At 38.1% G+C, this 23,180-nt stretch overlaps 1 protein-coding gene across 1 annotated transcript in view; it reads left to right on the top strand.

Moving 5' to 3' along the window:
* The window catches only part of LOC113031438 (semaphorin-7A), a 41,686-nt gene continuing 18,506 nt past the window's right edge, over positions 1 to 23,180 (top strand). Inside the window, exons 1-8 of the mRNA XM_026183511.2 lie at positions 1 to 430; positions 10,458 to 10,597; positions 13,245 to 13,307; positions 16,649 to 16,744; positions 17,089 to 17,194; positions 21,124 to 21,231; positions 21,489 to 21,628; positions 22,371 to 22,549. Coding sequence (XP_026039296.1) covers positions 352 to 430; positions 10,458 to 10,597; positions 13,245 to 13,307; positions 16,649 to 16,744; positions 17,089 to 17,194; positions 21,124 to 21,231; positions 21,489 to 21,628; positions 22,371 to 22,549 — 911 coding nt within the window. The 5' untranslated portion in view covers positions 1 to 351. The remainder of the gene's footprint in view (positions 431 to 10,457; positions 10,598 to 13,244; positions 13,308 to 16,648; positions 16,745 to 17,088; positions 17,195 to 21,123; positions 21,232 to 21,488; positions 21,629 to 22,370; positions 22,550 to 23,180) is intronic.

Below are 23,180 nucleotides of genomic sequence, written 5' to 3'. Positions count from 1 at the left end.
AACAGGTATAATGTGTAATGCCTACACGCGCCAGCTGTAAAGCAAAAGCGACGTGTTTGCGCTCGTTTTTGCACTCCGAGTTTTCATTCCAGCGCCCCTGCTGAAAGGCTGCGCTCCCCCCTGTGCCTTTTGTTTCTGAGGTGGAGCCTGATACCCCGACTTTACCAAACTGAATTGCCGGCGAAACAGACGGACAAGACAGGACCGGAACCAGCAGTCGTTCTCACGGCTCTGGGACGTGGCATATCTGGGGGGTCAGGCGGCTGCAAGGAAGAAGAAGGGTTTGGGGGAGCGCTTCGTACGGTTTAGTTAATTTCACAATCGACTTCACGCTACAGAGTGACGGGAAAGATGAATTATTTCGTACTGCTGTCGCTTTTCGCCACGGTTATCGTCGGAAAGTCACCTCGGCTGAAATTTGTTCTGCGTGGTAAGTAACTGCTGTAACCTTCATATATCGTGATGTTCTAATACATGCAGCAAATTATTTTTAGGAGTCAAGAATGTTTTGTGTTCTTATTTTGTGTACGGAATGAATGAGTGAATACTTGCACTGCTGGAGAGATGGACGGATGAGTGGATGGAGGGATGAGCAGATGTGAGTTATGTCATGGGGTAATGCACCCGTTTTTCAGTACTTCCTATTATCTTTTGTTTTCCTTTAATTGAAAAAAAAAACCCTGCACACATAAAGCCAATAAAAACAGGGCTACCTCTGGATTAATCTCTGAAAACACCCCCTCCCCCCCGATGTCCAAGTAGTAAATTACGCGCTCCGCCGTTCAGGCCCTGCACACATGTCCCCGGGCTATAATAAGACGAGCACCAAGAAGAAAGCGATTTTTTTTCCTGTATAAATCTCAGTTTTAACAACTGTTAATCTAATGTAGGCCTACTGAAATCAGTTTCTTTGTGTTACCATTTTTTCAGGTTTCTCCGTGAGCACGGTCTGTCCAATCTGTATAAATTGGATATAATTTGTGCAACTCGTGCCTTTCTATCCGTCTTTTTGCCAACTTGTGTGTTCCGTTTATCTCAGAGCATTACAAGTTAGCGGTGTGTTCGTGTCTAGTTTGCATAGACTCTTATTGTAGTGGCTGTCCCTCCATATCTTCACATCTTCCGGACGCACAGAGCGGAATAAAACCACAAGTGCTTAAAAGCAATATTTCCTCTGCCAAGAGGGGGAACATGGCGCCTTTCCCCCCCTAACGCACGTCAAGGCTGTACCCTTTAAACACCCGTCTGCCGCCGCCGAAAAACATCATTACTGTGAAATATGACTCTTTGGAGGTTGGCACAGTCACTGTGCCTCCCGCGTCCTTGCGGAGCTGCAATGCGGGACACGGCAGCTGCTTCACACTGCAGAGGAAGGGTCCTATTCAGTGAAAAAGAGAACTGCTTTAGTGTAGCAGACAAAATAAATAAATATATCCTATATGTGTACACATGTACAGAAAAGCCAAGATGAGGACAGGGAGTGTGGAGCAACGAATGGAAAATTCCAACCCGCCTCCTTGTTATCTATTCCACTCACGCCTTTTTACACCTCACACAGTCCTCTAATATATTCAACAATCAATAGAGATGGGTGCTGTGTGTCAAGGTATTGGTATCTCTAACCCTCCCCGCGGATGTACAAAACGCACAAGATGACGGCCTGGACGTGCGTGTCATATCAATCAAATTCATTGTTACGCAATTTCAGGGTTAGCAATGAACGCCTATCCTTAGGACACACAAATCCAGAGACACACACAATTACACATGGAACACTGTCAGAGGAAATCCATCAAAGGCGCAGTCTGAAGCTTCAGCACCTCGGACAGCTCCGAGGTGCTCTAATGGTGAAAATATTCTCATTTTGTAGGCGTTTGCCAAATGAGGACATTAAACAGGGTTTCATACCTTCACAGAGTTGTTTGAAGGTTATAATCTTTCTTTTTCTTTTTTTTTTATAGATTAAAATAGTAGTGGTTAAGATAGGAGCTGGTGCTTTTGATTACGATATTATAGAAGCAAGGGTTGGAATTACTTTGCATTCATTTGGTATAGACTACACCTTTGTCCAAGTCCATTACAATAAGTGCATTCAAGCTAAGCACAGCAAGCTTTCATCCAAACTGTAAATATCTTCCCCCCCCCAAATGACAAAGAGGATGCAGGTACAATACATTTGAATTTTATGGTGGTCATAATTTTAAGTTGTGGTTTTTAGAGTCTTGACCCTAATTAATTTAATTTGGCTACACATTTTCGATATCCATATCTCAGTATGAATCAAAGCAATGCTACTGCCCAATAAAATACAGCACCCAGAAGGATCTTTGGGCCGAAGAATGGTAAATAAATGGTAAATGGCCTGCATTTGAATAGCGCTTTTCTAGTCCCTAAGGACCCCAAAGCGCTTCACACTACATTCAGTCATTCACCCATTCACACACACATCCACACACTCTTAAGTAAAGTTAAGAAACACCTCTTTAGAATAGTCACTAAAATCAGTCAGTCGATATGTTCTCCATTGTTCTCTTTCTCTTTTTTGTGTGGATGTGTGGACTACCAAGGATGATACAGAGAATTAAACGACTAATAAATCATCATATCCAGTGCAATTATAGTATAACTTACATGTTTTTTTGCAGAGTGCTGTAAGATGTTAATATGCCAACTGTGTGAAAAATAATTGGATTGCTTTTTTACTTAAGAGTGGTCTTTCTGACTAGCTGATGATTCTAAATTGAGGAGTCACTCTATGTTTTCCTCTGTTTTTAACAACAACTACTAACAAGTTAAAATGATCAAATTAAAGGCCAGTTTAACCAAAGCAGCTGGCTGAAATATGCCAAAAAACAAAGCAGAGGGAAATTGCAGAGTAGCATGATAATGCTTTGTGAGCTGTACATAAAAACTACAGTTTATTAGGTAGACCTTGCTCGTACAGGGTTGGACACTGTTTTCTCTAAGCATAGATTCAACAAGGTGTTGGAAACATTCCTGGACATGCAAAGGAACAATAGGAAGGCTGTTGCCTTTAAATGATTCTAAATAGATTGTAAGGGGTCCAAGGTGCACCAAGAACATATGCTCAAGAAAGTGACACCACCATCAGCAGCCTCAAATGTTAATATTAGACAGGATGATGGTGGTTGTGGTGTAATGGTACTTTTAAGGTTTCATGTTGTTTATGCCAAATTCTGACCCTGTCATGGTCCTGCATCATTGCCTATTATTTTGAACTAATTTACTGTGTCATTTCTGTTTATTGATAAATATGTTCTGTTTCATTCTTAGTTTGCTTATTGTTGAAGTTTCCATCTTGTGTATTTCTTTGTTCTTTTGAGCCTCAAACCATTATTTCCAAATTATATTAGAGTTTATTTTTTGTCCTCAGTATTTCTTGTAACATCTTGTCATCTCCCCTATGTTTGGTTATGGTTCTCACTTTCTGTTTTATTTTGGTTGTTCCTTGTTTCTAGTGTCTTTTGTTGGGTTAATTCCCCTCATGTCTCATTGTCTTTCATTATTAACACCTGCGTCTCATAACCCAGCTGTGTTCACTTTCCTTAACTGCTCTCTTTTTGCTAATTTTTTGTCTGCACTTAACCTGCACTTGTGTGCTCCCTGTAAACTCTGGATTCTATTTTCCCTTGCAGATTTTGTATTTTTTTGGACTTTTTCAACTACCTTATCAAATGTCACTATTTGGGTCCCAATTCCACACTTCATGATAGCTGTTAGTTTAACTTCCTGTTACCTTCCTGCATTCTGACCATCCTCCTCTGACATTAAAAAGGAATCTTTGTCCAGAGAACTGCAGCTCACTGGATATTTTCTTCTTTTTTGGACCTTTCTCTATAAACCCTAGAGATGGTTGTGTGGGAAAGTCCCAGTAGATCAGAATTTTCTTAGATATTTAGACCAGCGCATCTGGGATAAACAAAAATGCCATGTTCTTCCCAATTATGATGCTCAGCTTCAGCAGGCATCGTGGCCATGTGCATTGAGTCACTGCCATGTGATTGGCTGATTGGATTATGAGCAGTGAACAGGTGTACCCACTCATTAGTGTGTAATGCACTAGTGAGTGTACAGCACATTACACATAGAGATTTAAGCCAGATATTTATGTAGAATAGTCATAACAGCAGCTTTAATATCATATCAGTAAAGCAGAAACCATCAATATTCACCCACTGTTTTGTTTGCACTTTTTTGTTTAATTGGGGAAAAACTGTTCTGTTCTCCTCACTTCCTTAAGGGACTGAAACATAATAAGGATTTGGAATAAGGTTAACAATAGTTGTTGTTTTTTTTAAAGCAAGCTTAAGCCATGCTTTCCTTTATATTGTGTGTACATACCTAATGAGTGACAGTCACATTTGGCAATTACATAAAATGCATATATTGGCAAAGTAGGACAAACAGAGAAATCAAGAGAGAGGAAGACAGCCAGCAGCAAAAGAGAGTGAACACAGAAAGATAATTTTAAAGAAACACCCTGAGAGAGAGGAACAGCTCCTCCTCTCAAATATAATTTGACATGTACAGCATCTTAAATATCAGACAATTTCCCAGAAGTTCAGCGATCTTTTGTGTTGACCTTTCTCTTGGAGACTTAAACACATCAATACAAAATACTCTTGAACTATGAGTCTTATGGATATTCTCTTGTCATGTTAATAATGTGAGACGTTGAGATCCACCTTTTAAAAAAAACTGAATTAAAAGCTTTTATGCAAGTAAAAACAAACAAACAAACAAACAAAAAGCAGCAAACAGAAAAGCTTCAAAAGATCCCTTACCTTGACTCTGCTGCTATCTGTCTTGCTAATTTTAAGACGCTGTTAAATAAACAACTGTGTTCTACTCTTCTTTAATGTGCACATTTTAGTGCAAATAGAACTTAGCTTCTTTAAAAGTGACTCACTAATATGAAAAAAAAGTATTACATGCTCCTCCAAGAAGTTAAGTCTTCAGCCACTGAGTTTAATGAAGCTTTTTTTAAGCAACCAGCTAAAAAGGTTGTTTTTCTTAGTTCCTTGAAAGCTGACCTTTTGAAAATTCACGACTTCCAACCAGTAGTAATGATTAAGTGTCTGAGTAAAGAAAAAGGAAAGATACACACTGACACAGAACAGCAGAGAACATTTAGGAGCTCAGATTACACCCAGATGTGTCTGGCTCTTTGAAAAATTCTGTGGAGACATGGAAAAAGATGCTGTTAATATGAATGCACAATATGTTCCTACGCTCTGCTTTTGCTCTCGAGGCAGGCCACAGACACTCATATTCAAAAATGTTTTCTAATAAAGGATAGGTGGGGGAGGAGACTACCTGTAGTATAATTATGTTAACCCCTTAATGTCTAGTGTATCGTGTTTAATACATTAGTTTTGGTGGGCTTTTGAGACGTCTGCATCATTAGTGTAATTAAAAAAATTGTACAATACAATTTTATTCAATAAACAGAAAAAAAGAAGCTAAGTGTAGTGAATATGGTGCAAATTCATGTTCTCAATTATTATTTACTTTGTATATTTGCCTTCCAAAGAACTTTTTGTGTGACAATATCTCCATCAAATGTTATAACACAACCCACGAATAAGGTGCAAGTACCCTGTACTTACATGCATTTTCCAGGCAAAAACTCAGGTTTTTGCAGGAAACAGTGAAACAATTACACTGTAAAACCTACAATAAAGGCGCAAATACCCTACTTGCATGCAATTTGCGAGCAACAAGGTGCAAGTAACCTGTACTTATGTGCGATTTGCAGGCCACAAATCAGGTTTTTGCAAGACACAATGAAACAAGTACACTGTAAGTACCCTGTTCTTTCTGGGGTGTGGGACGTGTTCGAGAGCGACTAAGGTGCATGAAATTTGCAGGCAACAAGGCGCTAGTACAACGTACTTATGTGTAATTTGCAGGCAACAATTGAGGTTTTTGCAGGATACAATTACGCTGTAAGTAACATGCATTTTCTGGGGTTCAGGCCTTACTACGGAGTCACTTAATCTTGTCTAATTTCCAGGTATTTTACAGGGAAAGAGTGTGAGGTTGAGCATTTTTATAAATCTTACTTTATGTGCATTTTTTGTGATTTTGCCTGCAGCTTGGTTGGCAGTGATGAAGCCCAAATTGGGCAGGCCGCTGTTACCGTTGCTCTTAGTTTAATTCTGCAAGTACACAGTTAGATTTCACACCTACATCTCTGAGGGCCATGCATCTTTAGACTGTCTAGATTAGGAGAAAAAAAAAGGTGAAGGTCAGATTGAGTGCAGAGATGTAGACACGTAACCAGGGTAAAAGTCATTATACAGAAATAGGAGAGGGATGTTAGTATCCCAGATGCGACCTCGTCTGACCATGGGAAGTGGAATGACAAGAGGTTGTGACCAGCCCGTCCACCAACAAGGGAAGGCCAAGTCTTAACCACGGCCTCTCCCCAAAGTTTTTACCAATTAGATGAACCCACAATTCAATATATAATCCTGTGTAATGATAAGTTAGGTTTTCACTTTCAGGAAGTCGGCTACAGCTAACTGCTTGTAGACTGTGGTTTTCTGCCAGAGGGGGAATCCATGTACATGTTTAAGTATTTATCTGCTTGAGGCAAATAAATACTTAAAGACTGAATTGAGACTACCTCCCACTTTTATCTCAGAAAAAAAAAGAATCCTCAACAAGAGATGCAAATTGTACTTTAAATTATTTTAAATATCATAGCAGCCTAAGTAACTACTGCTTAAGTAATTTTCTGCATAATTTCACTATTCAACTGACTTCATATATTACCTATAAAACAGTAATAATCACTTTTCTCCATTTACTATTGGAAATTATACTTTGTTACGTACAGTCAAACTTTGGAGAGCATAGGCATCATCTGAGCATATAAACAATACTTACACTCAGAACAACCATGGAATTCACAAGTATTTTTCTTTTCAACTTGGAAAATGTCTTTTACTTTGTGACTAAATGTCCAAATCTTTCCTCTGACTGTCAGCATATTTTTGCAGAATCTCCCCAATTAGTAGAAAAGCAGACCAAAACTTTCTCAAGTGATTCCCAACTGTACGGACAAAAACTTAAGATTAAAAATAAATCTTTTTCATTATCATTTGGAGACCCAAAAAGTACAATGTGCAAGGCTAAATCATATATTTTATTTTGGCTTTTACAAACAAGCCATTACTACTACACTTACTGGCCACTTCATTAGGTTTACCTTGCTAGTACCTTGCTGGGCCCCCTTTTTCCTTCAGAACTGCCTTAATGATTCGTAGTATAGTTTTAACATGGAAACATTCCTCAGATATTTGTTCACCATATTGACATGATGGTATTACACAATTGCTGCAGACTTGTCATCTCCACATCCATGATGCAAATATCCAATTCCACTACATCCAAAAGGTGCTTTATTGGATTGGACTTGGTGGATGTCATTTAAATTCAATTCAATTCAATTTTATTTATACAACACAAATCACAACAACAGTCACCTCAAGGCGCTTTATATTGAAAGATTTAAATATAACACCATAATTCTTAGCGCTTCACATAATATGAACCCAATAAGATAGTGTGGATAGTATGTGGTTTAAACTGGGACTTAAGCCTTGTTATTAGATGGAACATAACATGTAATAATAAATATTGCATATTCTTATGATAATATTTAAAATATATATGTATATTTTTGTACATCAATCCAATACAGCAAAGAGAAGATTAACACATTCAGATCTGTGAGGGTCACTGGATTTGTGACTGGTTAAATCCATAAAACAGATCCAGCCTGTGTAAATATTATTTGTCATATGGTATTAAAAAAAAAACACTTCAAAAACCTTAGAAACACTGCTCTGATGTATTGTAATGCATGATTATATATAAGGTCCAATTACTTATTTATTTTTTTAATCAAGCAAAGACGTGCCCACAGTTTTAGCACTGTACTCTCAGGGGAAACATTTTAGACCATTAGCTAAGGAAAACCACACTTAACTGAAAACTGATAAAGCTACTGTTCTGTTTTATGGTATATTCAGATTATGCCACGTAATAATCAGGAGGAAAACAACTCTGAGAGATTAATTATTGTTTTAGATCTTCTACACTCTTTATTCTTGTGGGGTGCAAAGTGACCTTCAACAACAACGGCTATGCTGCTAATAGGAAATGACATCATCTGACTGGTGGCTTTCATAAAAAACAAAATAAAATAATAAAATTGTTGTGCTGAGTAGAGAAAGCTGGGTTTACTGAAACAGTGTCTCAGATGTGGACCAAAGGTTCCTAATTTTACATTTTTGGAAGTCCCCATATTAGAGAAGAGGATTAGGGCCACTGCATGTGGTAAAGCTGTATTTGGGTGAACACCTTTCAATTTTATTCTGATTTTTTTTTTTTTAAATGTTTGCTGTTGTCCAATCCAAGAAGCTTAACTGTTTTTTCCTCTTTCGAAAAAAGAGTGAAGTAACATAGCCTTAGGAACCCGTTTTGCTTCTGTTAACTGCTAAAGCAAATATTCATACAAATCTATTGTGTTTATTCAAATCTGCACGCTCTTATGTCTGCCTTAAGACTATCACTGTGAAACTATACTCTAGTTTCTCTATAGCCCACTTCTTTGTATGTTTCTCACTTCCTTGTGAAGTACCAGGCTCATCAAGTAGATTACTGCCAATAAAAGCGGCCGCTGTTTCCATAGAAACTTGCCAGCAACCTGTATTGCTACCACTCACCACTACTGCATCCTGGTTCCTGCTATCAAACTCGATGTCTTTTTCACTTCAGGGATAAAAAGAACATCTAGTCTCTCAGAAGCATTTATGGGGGCATGATAGTTTTTGATGTAAAGCTTTCAGAGGTTTTTCTGAAGTATCTTTTAAGCAAATAAAATGTTGAAATATCTCCTGGAGCAAAGACTAATCAAAATGAAAAAGGATGGCTGCATGAGATGTTTTATACTCTAATATTTTGGTTCCATAGCATTCACTATCAGACACAGCTTTTAAGAACTCCGGAAAATCATTTGGTGCCATTCTTTATTTAAATTTGTCTTTTAACTAGTGGGTGCGGTTTTAATCTATTTCTAAACACAGGCACAGTTGCAGTGTAGGTAAGTGTGAGTCTGATTGGATCTGTGATTCAGAGATGCCCAAATGTACTTTTGATTCAACCAACAATCTGTGATAGGATTTGCCCACATGATTATTCTGGAGATTTCTGTGCTCCCACCAGATGCCCTTTTCCTCTGACACATAAGCAGGGTTGACTCACTGTTTAATGTAAAACCACAAAGGGCAGTACTACTGGATCAAGTGCTTTGATAAATCAAAGCATTCTTAGACAGTACTTTCTAAACTACTTTCTTGAGCTTTTGTTGCTGTTTTTGACCTTACAATAATAAATTTTTCTATTGATTTCTTATGAATTGGAAACAGCTTTTAAAGTATGATTTGAAAAATCTACATCTCCTTACTTCTCTTTTTTATTCTTAATTATTTTGTAGTAGCTGTGGTATTTTAATAGTTCACAGGTAAAAAGACACACATAAGGAGGAAGGTCCAGAATTAAAAGTTGAATGTTTTCACACAAAAATCCAAGAAAAACATGAAATCAACCTTATAAGAGTTCTGCAAAGAAAACAGAAAGGGGAAGAAACTTTGAATGTGGCGTGGGTGTTTGTGCCAGATGGGTTGGTTTGACTTTTTCAGAAACTGCTGATACAGTTGAACCTTATTTCTCTAGGGGTTTACAGAGAATGGTGTGAGGGAGAAAATACCCAGTGAGCAGCAGTTTTATGGTGTTGTCTTGCTGTTGTCAGAGGAGAATGGTTAGACTGCTCAAAGCTGAAAGGAAGGTAACATTAACTCAAGTAACCACTCGTTACAGCCAAGGTATACAGACGAACATAGTTAAATACACAATAAAGCAGAGTGACACTGGGTTCCCTGTTCTCAGCTAAACCCAAAAACTGAGGCAACAAATTTGACAGGCTCAGTAGAATTAGATGTTATTTCAAATTTGCCTATTACCCGACTATTGTCTATCCCTTTATGACCACAGTGTGCCCATATACGCTATGATGAATTAAGGCCTTCCTTTGAAGGTAAAAGGAAATACAACGGGTAAACAAGAGGTGCACAAAACTGTACTACTGAATAATAACCAAGCATTAACCAAGCAAGAAAGGAGAGGAAATGATGGACAGCAGTAATAAGAATTCAAAAGCTTGACAAATATGTTTATAGCAGTAGGAACGGATTTTATTAAAAACTGAAATGTTTGCTGCTGTCATTGTTTTTTTTTTTTTTAATCTTTTACCACAGGGAGCATTTTAATTGTACATGTTAAAACATAAATTTTCATAACAAAAACAACAATGTACTCTGACAAAGCTCTCATTTGTTGGCTCATCCCTTTTATTTGTCCCTCAGAGCCCTCCAGGTTCCATTTCAACAGACCAGAGAACTATATCAGCATGTACCACCAGGAAGGGAGTGACACCCTTTATGTAGGCGGCAAGGCAATGCTCTACATGTTGACGTTCACATACAGAGGGGTTCGTGACCTGCAGGTACTGTTTGCTTTTAGCTGATTTTTCTGACTTATACCCAGGTGATTAAATAAAGTGGTTCTTTTAGGATGGTGTATTATTATGTATATTTTATTTATCTATTTTATTTTAGATATGGAACTGTAAAGTAAATATAAATGATAAGACAAACTGCCACATAAATACTTCCAAACCTTGACCCTGTCCACCACCTTCATAAGCAACTTCAGCAACTGAGTTTGGACGTGATGTCATTAAAAGTTGTATGACTCACAGCAGAATATTGATCTAAGTAGAGATTTAATTAGGGAGACTGATTCTAAATACCTCTATCCAGACCTTTAAGCCAAATGAAGAATCATTTTTTTTCCACAGCCAAAAATTAGAGACATTCTGCACCAGTTAGTGGGCAGCCTCCAGGTGTGAACAGGGAAGTCAATGTTAGCACAGACCTGCCAGTCTACTCTGGATAGAATAGGAGTGAGCTATTAAAATTTGTTTAGTCACTTTGGAACATTTTCTTTACACATCTACTCTAGCAGATAGTGAGCTTAACTTTGCATAAAGACTCAAGAAGTGGAAAACAGGGGTGTCTGACCTTTTTTATGATAAATTCTTAATGGACAACTGTGTATTTATTCTTAAAATCCCTGGTTTCAATTTTTTGGAATGAATGAAGGTCTAATTAATGAACTGCTTTACCAAAGTTGTCAGGAGGTGGACATTATTGCATGGTATTATTTTATAAGGTAGCATATGAGATTTGTTGAAGAAATCTGTTTGTGGTACTAGTAAGCATTAGATGATGTGTTTATTGTGTTTCTTGGAAAATGAACTGTATTTGGCACTGGGAATTAAATGTAACCAGAATTCCTATACCTGCTGAAAATAGACACCCTGTAAATGCATTTTAATTCACAAAAGTCTCTTGCTTTTGAAAGTATGGCTAACCCTCTTACTGTTTGATATGAGCTGTGGGATGAAAACAAATATAGCTGCTATCCTGCTGTGAGGACGACACAGAGAGCCAAAGAGGGCAGAGAGAGAGAGAGATCACTAGTCTGCTGCTGGCCCATTAAAGCAAATCTAGTCAAGACCAAGGCAGTTAGGTCAGGCATACATTCATTTCTTTCTATGAGGATAGAAAACATAATTCACTGAGCTAATAAGGTGAGGATACTGTAGGCACGAGATTACACTGTGTGCACTACAGCATAAACACTGACTAGCCAAGCAAATTGAAATTGACTGTAAACTCAAATAGTTTGCTAAAAATAAATATGTCCTACTTTTTGGAATGATCGAAGGCTTATTTGGTGGTTGTGACTCAGAGAGAGGTGATGTATTTGGCAATTAGGAGATGCTTTCAAGTGAAATGGTGTGTTTCTACGTTTATTTTCACAGCAAGTGACAGTTTGACAGGATGAGTTACGTGCAGTGCAGCTTAGAGGAGTTGTCATGTCAGTGTGTGGAGAGAGAGAAGAGAGGACCCAAATGCAGGCTGGTGAAGGATGCGGACGGTGTTTATTACAAACACGAGAAAAACAGAACATAAGACACTGAGTGAGTGAGTGAGTGAGTGAGTGGTGAGTGAGTGAGTGAGTGAGATGAGCTGACCTGGAAGCACGCAAGAGATTGACGATGACAAGACAATGAACAGAGGGAAACTGAGGGCTTAAATACACTGATGATAAAAAACAGGTGAGAACACAACTGAACTAAGTCTGACTAATAACACAGGAAGCAGAAATGAACATAATGCACACAGACAAAAACCTAACACAATAAAACAGGAAACAGGGATGGAAAACTAAATGGTGACAAGGAGTATAGACAGAAGAAAATAAATGCCTAAGAGCATTATACATCAAATCTTAATATCACTGACACAGAATGAAACAGTGAGGGATTGTTTATTGAGATTCAACACTTGTAGAGTCAGACATTTGTGGTAAAAGGTCAAAAAACCCAGTTATTTACTTTGCAATGAAGAACCAAAGCTTGTTTGACAGATACAATGCACAAGCATTTTTTTCAAAAGGATAATTTTGCTATGCAACTTAACACTGCTCATTCGTGGAAGGACTGTCCCAGGTAAGAGTGGAGGAATTACACTACACAGTCGACCTCCGCACTATTCCTGGATTCTTCTGTAGAGCGTAACTCCAAATTAGTCAGGGAATATTCAACAATCACCATGCATACCGGAAGTTGACTGTTGGTCATTTGTCCAATAAGGTTAGTATGACTTACAATGTACAGTAAGTGTAGCGATTGTAAATTGTTTAAATTAATGCATATAAAATATGCACTGGTATCGTTTTAGATGGTCCACAAATTGCCAATTCAAAGCAGAGAATTGAGCTAAAACATTTTCATTGTTGTAAAACAGTGTACTTTACCCTGAGAATGTTCCTTTCAAATTCATGGCCATTTCTGTAGGGCTGTTGAAGGATATTCTGTGAAAATGTGGAAGCAAGGTAAGGAAGACGAGGACTCCAAAGTGAAGCTGTCAAGTAATAAAGTGACTCTTGAAGGCACTGAAAAGCCGTAGTGTCATATAATATTGTGTGTATTGTATTTTAGAAGCTCCAGCCAGCTCAGTGCATGCTGAAACAGAGAATATTGAAGTAAGTTGGCACAAACTAAACAATCACTCCTCCCACAGATCCCAGTGGTATCGGATCAGACTGCAATTGATACCTGCAAGGCAAAGGCTGCACCACTCGAGGTAGAAAGTCCTCTTCACCGTCAGCACCTCCATCACTTCAGCAACACCCCTCATCCATAATTGATATCATCCTCTTTCTTATACCATCATCATTATTATCATCCGCAGCAAGGTTTGTGTCCAATGTCAGAATGTTCACGTCTGACTTTTCAATTCAATTATTCACATAAAGCTTATGTTAAATCTTAAGAACTTAAGACACCAAATAATTCAAATGAGCATTGTAAAAACATGCACTAACAAACAACAGCATAGAAAATGATAATCCATGCAGATGAGATAAAATTACACAGGAGACACTGTCACCTCGATAAACAAACACTGTGCAGCTGAGTGAGCAGTGGATAATTACATTGAATAATTTGTGACTCCACAGAGAAAATGAGAGAAAAGCAGTATTAAAACAAAAAAGTGGCAAGATAAATCTTCAATTGAGAGTTTAAATACTCTGAGAATAAGACACAATACGTTCCATTAAATACTGAGGGTCAAAATCTGCATTTGTTAAGTAAAGGAAATAAGGGGATTATAAACCTTAAGTTGAATACTTACCACCTACACCTACCAGCTTTCATTATGCAGGCAATGTAAAGGTCAACGTATAGTTTTGGGACTATGATGCCACAAGAGTCCATGTGCTGTACAAAGAAATAATTCAATTCCTGCTGCATGGAAGCACTATAATACCAGAGCAGACAGAGGAAGTCTCTCAATTCAATATTTTATGGAACAATAATTAAATAAGTTGTGAATTCAGTTCAATGCAGTTGTGTTTATGAAGTATACATTCACAACACCACTTATGAGCAACCACTTGTGAGTGGTGAGAAGTAAGCTGCCATGCAGTGGTGGTGTGCAAATGTTAAGATGCTGAAAAGGAGGAATAGAAAAGAAATGCTCAGTATTCACTGGAAGTCACCAGAAGCCTGAGCCTACAGTAGCATAACTAAGGCCCCGGTCAAAGAGGTCTAGAGAGAAGCACCCACCAGTTCAGTGAAAACCCATTGCAACTGGTTGCAGGAGGTAACTGGCAGTCTCTGTGAAATCAACTGCTAAAGCCCCATTCACACAGGCCTATAAACCAATCAGTGACACACTTTAAGCAATCACTAGGGAAAAGCGTGTATTACATAGGTGGTTGGTGATTGGTTGGTAGGGGTTGCTGGCAGTTGCTAGTTTAAAACTTGTCACAACGAGATATAAATTGTTGCACCAAAAATGTCCTTGCACTAGCTTTGTGCAGTAGCAGATTGCTGCAGATGCCCTTACTATAGATGGGAGAAGTTTACATGTCTGCAAACACTGCCAAATTACTCACCAGGTTCCAGTGAAACTGTGAAAAGTGTGACTCAAGCTAGAGATCTACTGGCTTCAAAAAGTTTTTGAAACGTGTTGGTTGCAGTGGCAAGGCACACTGTTAAGTTTGAAGGCAAATGTGCTCCACTTCTGATTTCTGTAGTGAAGCTGTAAGTGAAACTTAAAGAAGCTTCACTATAGCCCAGAAAATAAATGGCCAATATTTACAGACGAGTCAGTGTTTTCCATGCAAACCATTTGTGACCCCAGCAATCTGCTAACAACCAAAGAAATCACAACAAGCGCTTTGGTTCAGCACCTCTTACATTCTTTCCCTAGATGAGATAAATAGAAGGTAAATTACAAATTCTATAGTGATTACTCTGTGCAAAAATGCACTTCTGAATGTATGTGATGGTAACATTTAGTCAGCCTAGAATTCTACTAAAGCAAAAAATTACCCTTCATATCACAAGGCAAAAACCGATAACAAAAAGATGTAGCTGAAGTTATGGCACAGAAGAAAGGGCAACCAGAGCTAAAGCTTACAGAAAGTCTGATAATGACAGATGGTGGAGAATGAAATACAGCAAAACCTTGTCCCATGAAGGACAAGAGGCCAAATTTTCAGTAATTCACAACCACTGAGTGTGTGAAAAACAAGTGAGATGAAGGTTGAAAGTTATCCGTAGGTAGCAGACTGAGTGTAATTTCACAGACTGATCGCATATCCGAGAAGGTTTTAAAGAGTCTGTCCACTTCAACATCAGTCATCAGCACAGTCATTTTACAAAAGCTATGCACAATAAATACACACAACAACAGAAACAAACCATATTGAACACAACAAGAAGAAACTAAAACTCTTTTTTGACACTGTTCTGAATGGGACAGCTACAAAGAAATTTTCTGCATGTTGAAATGTTCTGATTTTAAACTTGAATCTACCAAACCCAAGGACAGCCACTCATTCCATAAAGTAGTTTAATGATGTGGTTTGTGCCTCTGGAGGAGCTTTGTTAGTTCTGAAGAAATGACTCACTTCCCATCAGTTAGTATAGCATGGCTTGGGGACTCTGATATGTGAAGAATGGTTGGTAGTTTACTCAAAAGTACCTCTTGCTTGCTTCTTGAGGAACAAAAACTTGCTTGTTCCTCCGCCAGATAGCTTATAGCATTTCAGGCATGTAACTTGACATTTAAACTCACTTACTTTGACTTCACTCCTGCATTTTAGCCTGAACAACTGAAAATCACTGCCGAAAGTAGTTCTCAGAAGAATAGAAACTTGCATACGCTCAGTGAAAACCAAACATAAATAAATAAATAAATGTCAGCCCACACTATTGCCTACCCAACCACCTACATATCCACCTACTCACACTCACACAAGCTCTGGCCCCAGTCTTTGGATTTTGCGATGCACCTTCACTGTCTCCAGAGACCCATTTGGATTTGTGATAGATTGCTTACGAAAAAAATACACATCTCATTTTTTATTAAACGCACATTCCAACAAACATCTATTAATTGTGAGGATACTAGGAATATATTTTCATCTTCCATCTAGCAGTGGATTTGGGATAGGAGTCTGTTTTTTGTGCTTAGTAAATAAGTCATGCATATGGAATATTGCAGTGATGTACTGCAGGTTTAAGCCTCCTGAGTGCTGTCTGCCAAAAATGTTTGGCGCATGAATGGCTTCCAATTTTTCTTAAATCTCTTTTGGTAATCCACTCTTTCTCTCATAATCTGCCGTGTGTTGTGCTCTTGCTTTGTCTCTCAAGCCCTCTATTCCACATTGGGCTCTTTCCCTGTTTGCTTTTTCAGTCCCTTGGTGTGTTTTTTTGTTGTCTTTCTCCCTTTGTGCTGTACCTTTCTCTCTAATCTCTTTTTCACATACTCTCCTCTGTTTTCCCTTTCTCATTTTAATCTGTAATCCCTCTACCTATCTGCACTTCTTCCCATTTTCATCTTGCTTCTGAATCATTTTCTGCCTTTGTCTATGTCTGTTTATCTCACTCATGTGCCTTTTTCTCTAACAGCTGGAGTGTGATAATTTCATCACAGTCATTCAGAAAGTAAATGACACATTCATAGTATGTGGGACAAATGCTGGAAACCCCAGGTGCTGGATGCTGGTAAGAGATTTCTTTAAGTACGTGTGCTTCCCTTTGTAGTGATGTGAGTGCTTCACTTAGAGTCTAAGTAATCCATGGATCAATTGTAATTAGAATTTATTTATCTTCTTTCTTATTTCCTTAGTTGGTTAGATAAGGGCTGGGAGTTTTTCTTTCCACAGAGAGCATTTTCACTTCGTGATGAATATGTTACCCCATGGCTAAGTTGAAATGTTCTAAACTCTGTGTTGTAGTAGAAAGATAAGTGGGTGCTGGGTGTAATACATTTAGACACAAAATGAAATGAATAGAGTTTAAAAGCTACACCTCCACTGGGCTTGATTGTCTTTGCCTTCTTTCTGCAGGTTAATGACACAGTGCTGACTGATGTACAGGGTGCTGGGCAGATATCTTCAGCCTCTCACATATCACCGCAATTCCCTTCCCATAGGGCCATCAGCTTGCCTGCAGGTAACACAAAAAAGACCTGCAGTAGTGTAAGTTCATGTGTATATGATAGAAAAGAATACTGTTTTGATACTAGCAAATGAAGGCACTGCAATAAAATATGCCTGACAAAGCAGACTCAGTAGACCCAACAGATCTCAGCTATAGGCAACATACAGCATACTGGCGTCCAATGTGGCTTAAGTGTTCAAACCAAAGGAGAGTTTGTGGTAGTTTTTGATGGTTTGATCTGAAGAGAATGACCCTCATCCACACCAGCAACAAAAAGAATATAATTTACAACTATAAGAATATTAGTACAGTGGTGGTAGCTATTAACTACACTAACAACTAAATCCACAATCCAAACTTAGCCCTCAATTAGGATTTGTTGCTTCATTTCGTTCTGTCTTTTATTTAGTTAAATCACAGTAAAGTCTTGGGATTCACTTAACACAGTTTACTATGATGAGCTTGGTTCAACTGCATCAACATAGAGAATATAGGCAAAGGCTACAGGAAGCGCAGGTGTTATATACTCCATGTGTCTTACTATGATACTACAATCCCACCTATATTTTAAAGAGCAAAACTACATGTGACATTTGTGAATTACTGAGCCCATAAGAGCATGTGACTTGAGAATGGTGCAAAGGTAACGAAAATAATTTATATAGCTGTAAAATAAAATACATCTTCAAATTTTGAAGGCAGTCAATCAAATATACTGGCGTTTAGTTTAGTTATGTAAAAAAATCTATCCTGTTCAATTCATTTTACTGTCAGTATTGATGTTAGAACTGGACATCAAACTAGCATCTTATGAAAGCAATCAAAGCTCAAAATTAATTGTGCTACAGCGAAGCCTGTAATCAGAATGAGACTGAATGATGATTACAGGTGTGATGGTTACCAACAGTGAAATACAGAAAAACTCATCTGCAAGCAGCAATAAGAGGGCAGGGGGTTCAACAGGGTTCAGTCACCATGGCAACTCATGTGATCTTGTTAAACGTGTGTCTGCAAGCACGTGATAAGAAAGAAAATGCATTTTTGTGTTCATTGCAGCGCTTCCCAAGAAATCTCGAATGTCAGGGAACAGTGCTGCATCTGTGGACCAAGTTTGGTACCAACAAACAGTTGCTGAAATTTGATCTCACTTTCTGTCTGGTAGTTTTGCTGCCAAATTTCATTGGCAGTAGGAAACAAATGGCTTTGAAAATCTTGAATCCATCTTATAATTTCACTGAGGGTTGGCCTAAAGATAATACAATCCAATTTTAATAAAGATCTGAAGAATAAATGTGACCTGTTAATAATTATTGACATCCGGCAGCTATTCATGAAAATTCGATATAGCTTACATCACAAGTTGACCTTGGGATTAATCATTTGGCCTTTGGGCATCTTGAGGCTTCTGGTTTTGAGAATAGAATAGAATAGAATAGCCCTTTATTGTCATTGTACATGTACAACGAGATTGTGGGTTGTTTTGGGTTTGGTTTTGTTTTTTAAAAGTAGAATAGCCTGGCTGTGGCTGTGGCTGACAACTGATTTTAGAAATGCCTTTAAAACAACCACGACCACTAAGTGCTGTACAGAAGAATAAATGAAAGATGTATTTAAAAAACAAAAAAACAATGACATACCAGCTCACATGAGGTATAAATTCAACTAACAAAATGAATAAAAGGCATAAAACATGAGCAGAACAGCAAAAACCATAATAAAAGGTTAAAACAACTATGGGTGCGCAACTTCACTGCTTATCCCCAGTGATCATTCTTTTGGGATAATAAAAGAAGAAACTGGTAGTAATGATGAATTAATGTTATTGTTTTTTGTTTTTTTTCTCAAATCTCACTCGGTTCATTTTTGTACGAGGGACTCTTACTTTCTATGGCAAAGTGACAGCTTTGCCAAAGATCTTATTTTAGAACAAAGCCACCTTCAAATCTTTATATTAACTTTGCTCATTTGCGACAGGAGCAGCAGTGTGACACTTGTGTGCCTCTGACTCCCAGGAGCCATCTGTCTCTTATTATCAACCTCTATTCATGTAATGCAAATGAGTGAATGCTTTTATCTGAAGTACCTCACAGTGTTTTAAAGAGTCAGTGCTTTACAGGACTGATGTGTTTACAGATTTTAAAAGCCAATGTGTTACTTTTCTAGAGCACATGGTGTCTGGATTAAATCTGAGTCTTCTGTTCAGTTTGCGCCATCAAAATGACGTAAATGCAAATAGGTTTGAAACTATTATTGTACTTTAAGAATGAATAATTACCATCTGGGTTAATTCCTTATTGTTCAGATTTTAAATAGTTTCTTCAGCATAACACTTTTGAACAAAAATAAATCATGACTCATTTCTAATGACTCCAATCTAACAAGTACAGACCCACTTGTGCAACCACATAATGTATTATATAAAGCTTACTGTGCAATTTATCACTGTCACCATGTGCCAGTCATTAATAAAATGCTATATGTGGACAGGAGCCATAGGCCAGTATATTGGTTTTGAGGTTATAAAAGTAAAACTAATTAGCCAGCCTTAGAATATATGTCATCCATTAATTAAAGAATTAATGACAAATCAATAAAGGAAGTAATGAAAGTAATGATTTATTAATTTAATGCCTCCAGCACTTAAAGCTGTTAAATGTTTTTTGTATGTTTTTATCCATCACAGTTGAGCAACATAAGTCATTTCAATCAATTTTATATAGTTAAAAGTAACGCTTAGTGGAAGGCAGTTGAATGAACATGGCATTCACCACATCAATCACTTAATGAGTTTACTTACACAATAATACCTATAGCATTTAGGTGCACGTAAAAGAGGACACAAACACTAAAGCATTGATGTAAAGTGCTGCATCTGACACCCTGAAAAGCTCATGTCTTCTTGCTACCACCAACTATGCTCAAAAGGTTTCAAAATTGTTTGAAAATGGAGAGTTTAATGTGTATTCCTGTGCCTTAATAGATCATGCACATAATTAAACATCCACAGACCAGTGAGTGTCTGTTATGTGAGTGAATTTATTTATTTATTGTTTTTCTCCAATTATCTCATCTCTGTTCATAGCAGCGATGATGGATTTCTACATACCCTCTTGAGTGGCAATCCCAGTTCATATTTGGTGAAAATGCAGATCTGCTAATGAACTGTAATGCTCTTAATTTGTATTTCTCCTAAATCAAAGGCAAATTTCGGTGATATAATTCACCCGTTTCATGAGACTGATTTACAAGACCTAAATGCCCCGCTTCATTCCCCAACAAATAGAGCTCCTGGTTGTGCGGTTATTTGGGATCACATTAACATAATAGAGATGTTTCTAATTAAACTAACATTTTATTGGTCATACTGCCTGATGAGAGACACTATCTGTTAAACCGCACTCTTCAGAGGGGTTGTTTGAAGAAACACTCAAATCAGTGAGAGGTCGCACTGCAGGATGCTCTTTCAGATTGGGATCGATTGTGGAAGCAACGAGCCGGCCCTTTGCTTGAGCTGAGCAGCATTCAAATAAAGATCAATCCTAATTAAGATGTTAGTGCCATGATTTCAAATGCTCCCCTCTGCATTGCTATGGAGACGGAGCTCTAACTGGGGTTTGGTGATTGGTAGCTGCTCATCAGTGCAGTGAGCTATTCTGGCTTGATGTCTTCTTTGCTCTGGCTATTCTTTCTCTCCCCTGGTTTTTTTTAAAATTCTGTCTTTGTCCCCTGATCCTCTTTTTTTTCTCGACTCCCCTGCTTTCTGTTTAATGTTCTCTTCTCTGTATCTTTCTCAGTCACTCTTTTTCTTGTGTCACTCCAATCTCTCTTCCTCTCCCCTTGAGCCTTGTACAAATCCATCAAGCTCGCAGTATGCCTTCTATTTTTTTTACCCACTGTTCACCCTCTATTTTCTTGTCCATTTTTCTTCCTCGCCATCTCAGATGGGAGTCTGTATTCTGCTATGTCGTCGGTAGAAGGTCATTCCGGCTCGATACGGCGTACGTTTGGCTCCCAGAAACTCCTGAAGACAGAGAACGTTTGGCTGTTAAGTGAGTAGGAGGAGGGAAGTCACGCAGAAACCGTACAGGTTTAGACTAATGCATATGGAGATGGTGGGTGGTTCTGTCTGTAAATCATCTACTATTATTCCCTTGGGAAAAAACATGTAGGTGTATTCACTCTCAGAAATCTAACTACTGTGATTAACCGTTTACACAGCTACTGATTCTCCCAATTCTTTTTTTTCACTAATAAAATATGTTATTATGTAAAATAATCAAGTGTTGCTTATCTGCCTCATTATCAGATCCACAGTTTGCTGGAGCATCTATAATCCCCTCCTCAGAAAAATACAAGGAGGAAATCTACTTTTTCTTCAGTGAATTCAACAAGACAGCCAGAGTGGACGAGGAGCCATACAGGGCTCGCATAGGCCGAATATGCATGGTAAACATCCTGCTCGTTTTTGGAAATTTTCTGCTCTCCTATGTGATTCCTGACTGACTCACTCAATTGATTGTTAAATGAATTTCAAAATAAATAATCCTTAATGAAATTATTGATGGTTAAAGAAAAACATTGAGGCTTTCATTGATTACCGTTGCAATTAGGAGTTAGGAAAGTGTGTCAAACTAGAACATCATAATAAGTCCTGACCAGTCTCTCTTTACTGAGCAGAAACTCAAAGGCTCAAAGACTCCTGCCAAGTGCTTAGTAATTCATAATTAAGTCATATCCTTCCACAGACAGCTTTAGAATATTGTGGAGGTGACTTTTAGGAGAGCTAGTCCACCCTTCTCCATCAGTTGGTGTGCATGTTCAGTTACAATAAACAGCATTAATGTGTTTGCTGACTGCTTGTTCAGTGGCTCTGTCTTGTGTCCCACTTTGCCGAATGCACATAATTCAGTTAAAAGAAATCTGTTAGAGGGCAAGTTTTAAAAAGTTAGATTTGATGTGCCCACCTGTGTACTGTGTACTATAGGTTACAGGACCATCCTGTATATTCAAGCAAAATTACTCTTTCCCAAACTGACAGAGAGAAGAGAAAAGGATTGCTGGTGGCCTGGATTAGAGGACAATATCTTTGCAGAGGACACTTTAATTTTGTTCTGGTTTCAGACCAAAATTCAAAGGAAAAAAATCACCTTCAGGACATTGTTATGACCGTCTTTATTTATATTTCAAGGTTGATGAAGGGGGTGTCAAAAATCTGATGGCAGACTCTTGGACCACCTTCTTGAAGGCACGGGTGATGTGCGGTGCAGGAAACACTCAGCAACAGTACAACAACTTGAAGCAGGCAGTAGTACTGACTGCTCAGGATAAAAGGGCTGGGGTTCTGTATGGCCTCTTTTCCAATGCATGGTAAGTATGAATTACCCGATCCTGCTTTTTTCTGATTCCAGATCTGGCATATCCCTCACTGTGAGGAAGAGATGGGAATTTATCTTTCAAGTGCAAAGAAATATTAAGCTCAATTTTCCCATCTTATAAAATAAAATGTAACAATTGAATCCACTGTAGAATAACATCAAAGGAGATAGCAGAAGTGAAATAGTTACATAACGTGGTGTTGATAAGAACCCTATGTTAGCATATGTAACTTAAAATCTTAACTAACAAGTGTTATATCAAACCAACATCCTTCTGGCTTCTTATATAAGCTCGCTGATTGAACATAGAGTGAAAATGAAAGAGCTCTTGAGAGACAGCACTGGATCTTTTTTATTCTTGCCAGCTCACTTTGACCACAGTTTACAGTTAAGTAATAAATAAATAAATAAATAAACATACAAATAGAAGCTGCTGGTGTAGCAGCATGAAGTAATCCAAACTGCTGTCGCTCTGATGTTAGCTTATGGATCAGCTTATTGTCACCGATATTTGATCCAGCTTTTTTGGTCAGTATCGGACCAGTCATAATCATCATCAGCATCATCATCTCCTTCATCTTTGTGATTGTCTTCATCATCTTCTCCTCCTCCTCTGCCTCCTT

Source organism: Astatotilapia calliptera, chromosome 11 (assembly GCF_964374335.1).
Source record: "Astatotilapia calliptera chromosome 11, fAstCal68.1, whole genome shotgun sequence".
NCBI lineage: Eukaryota > Metazoa > Chordata > Actinopteri > Cichliformes > Cichlidae > Astatotilapia > Astatotilapia calliptera.
This window is presented reverse-complemented; position numbering and strand designations above follow the sequence as displayed.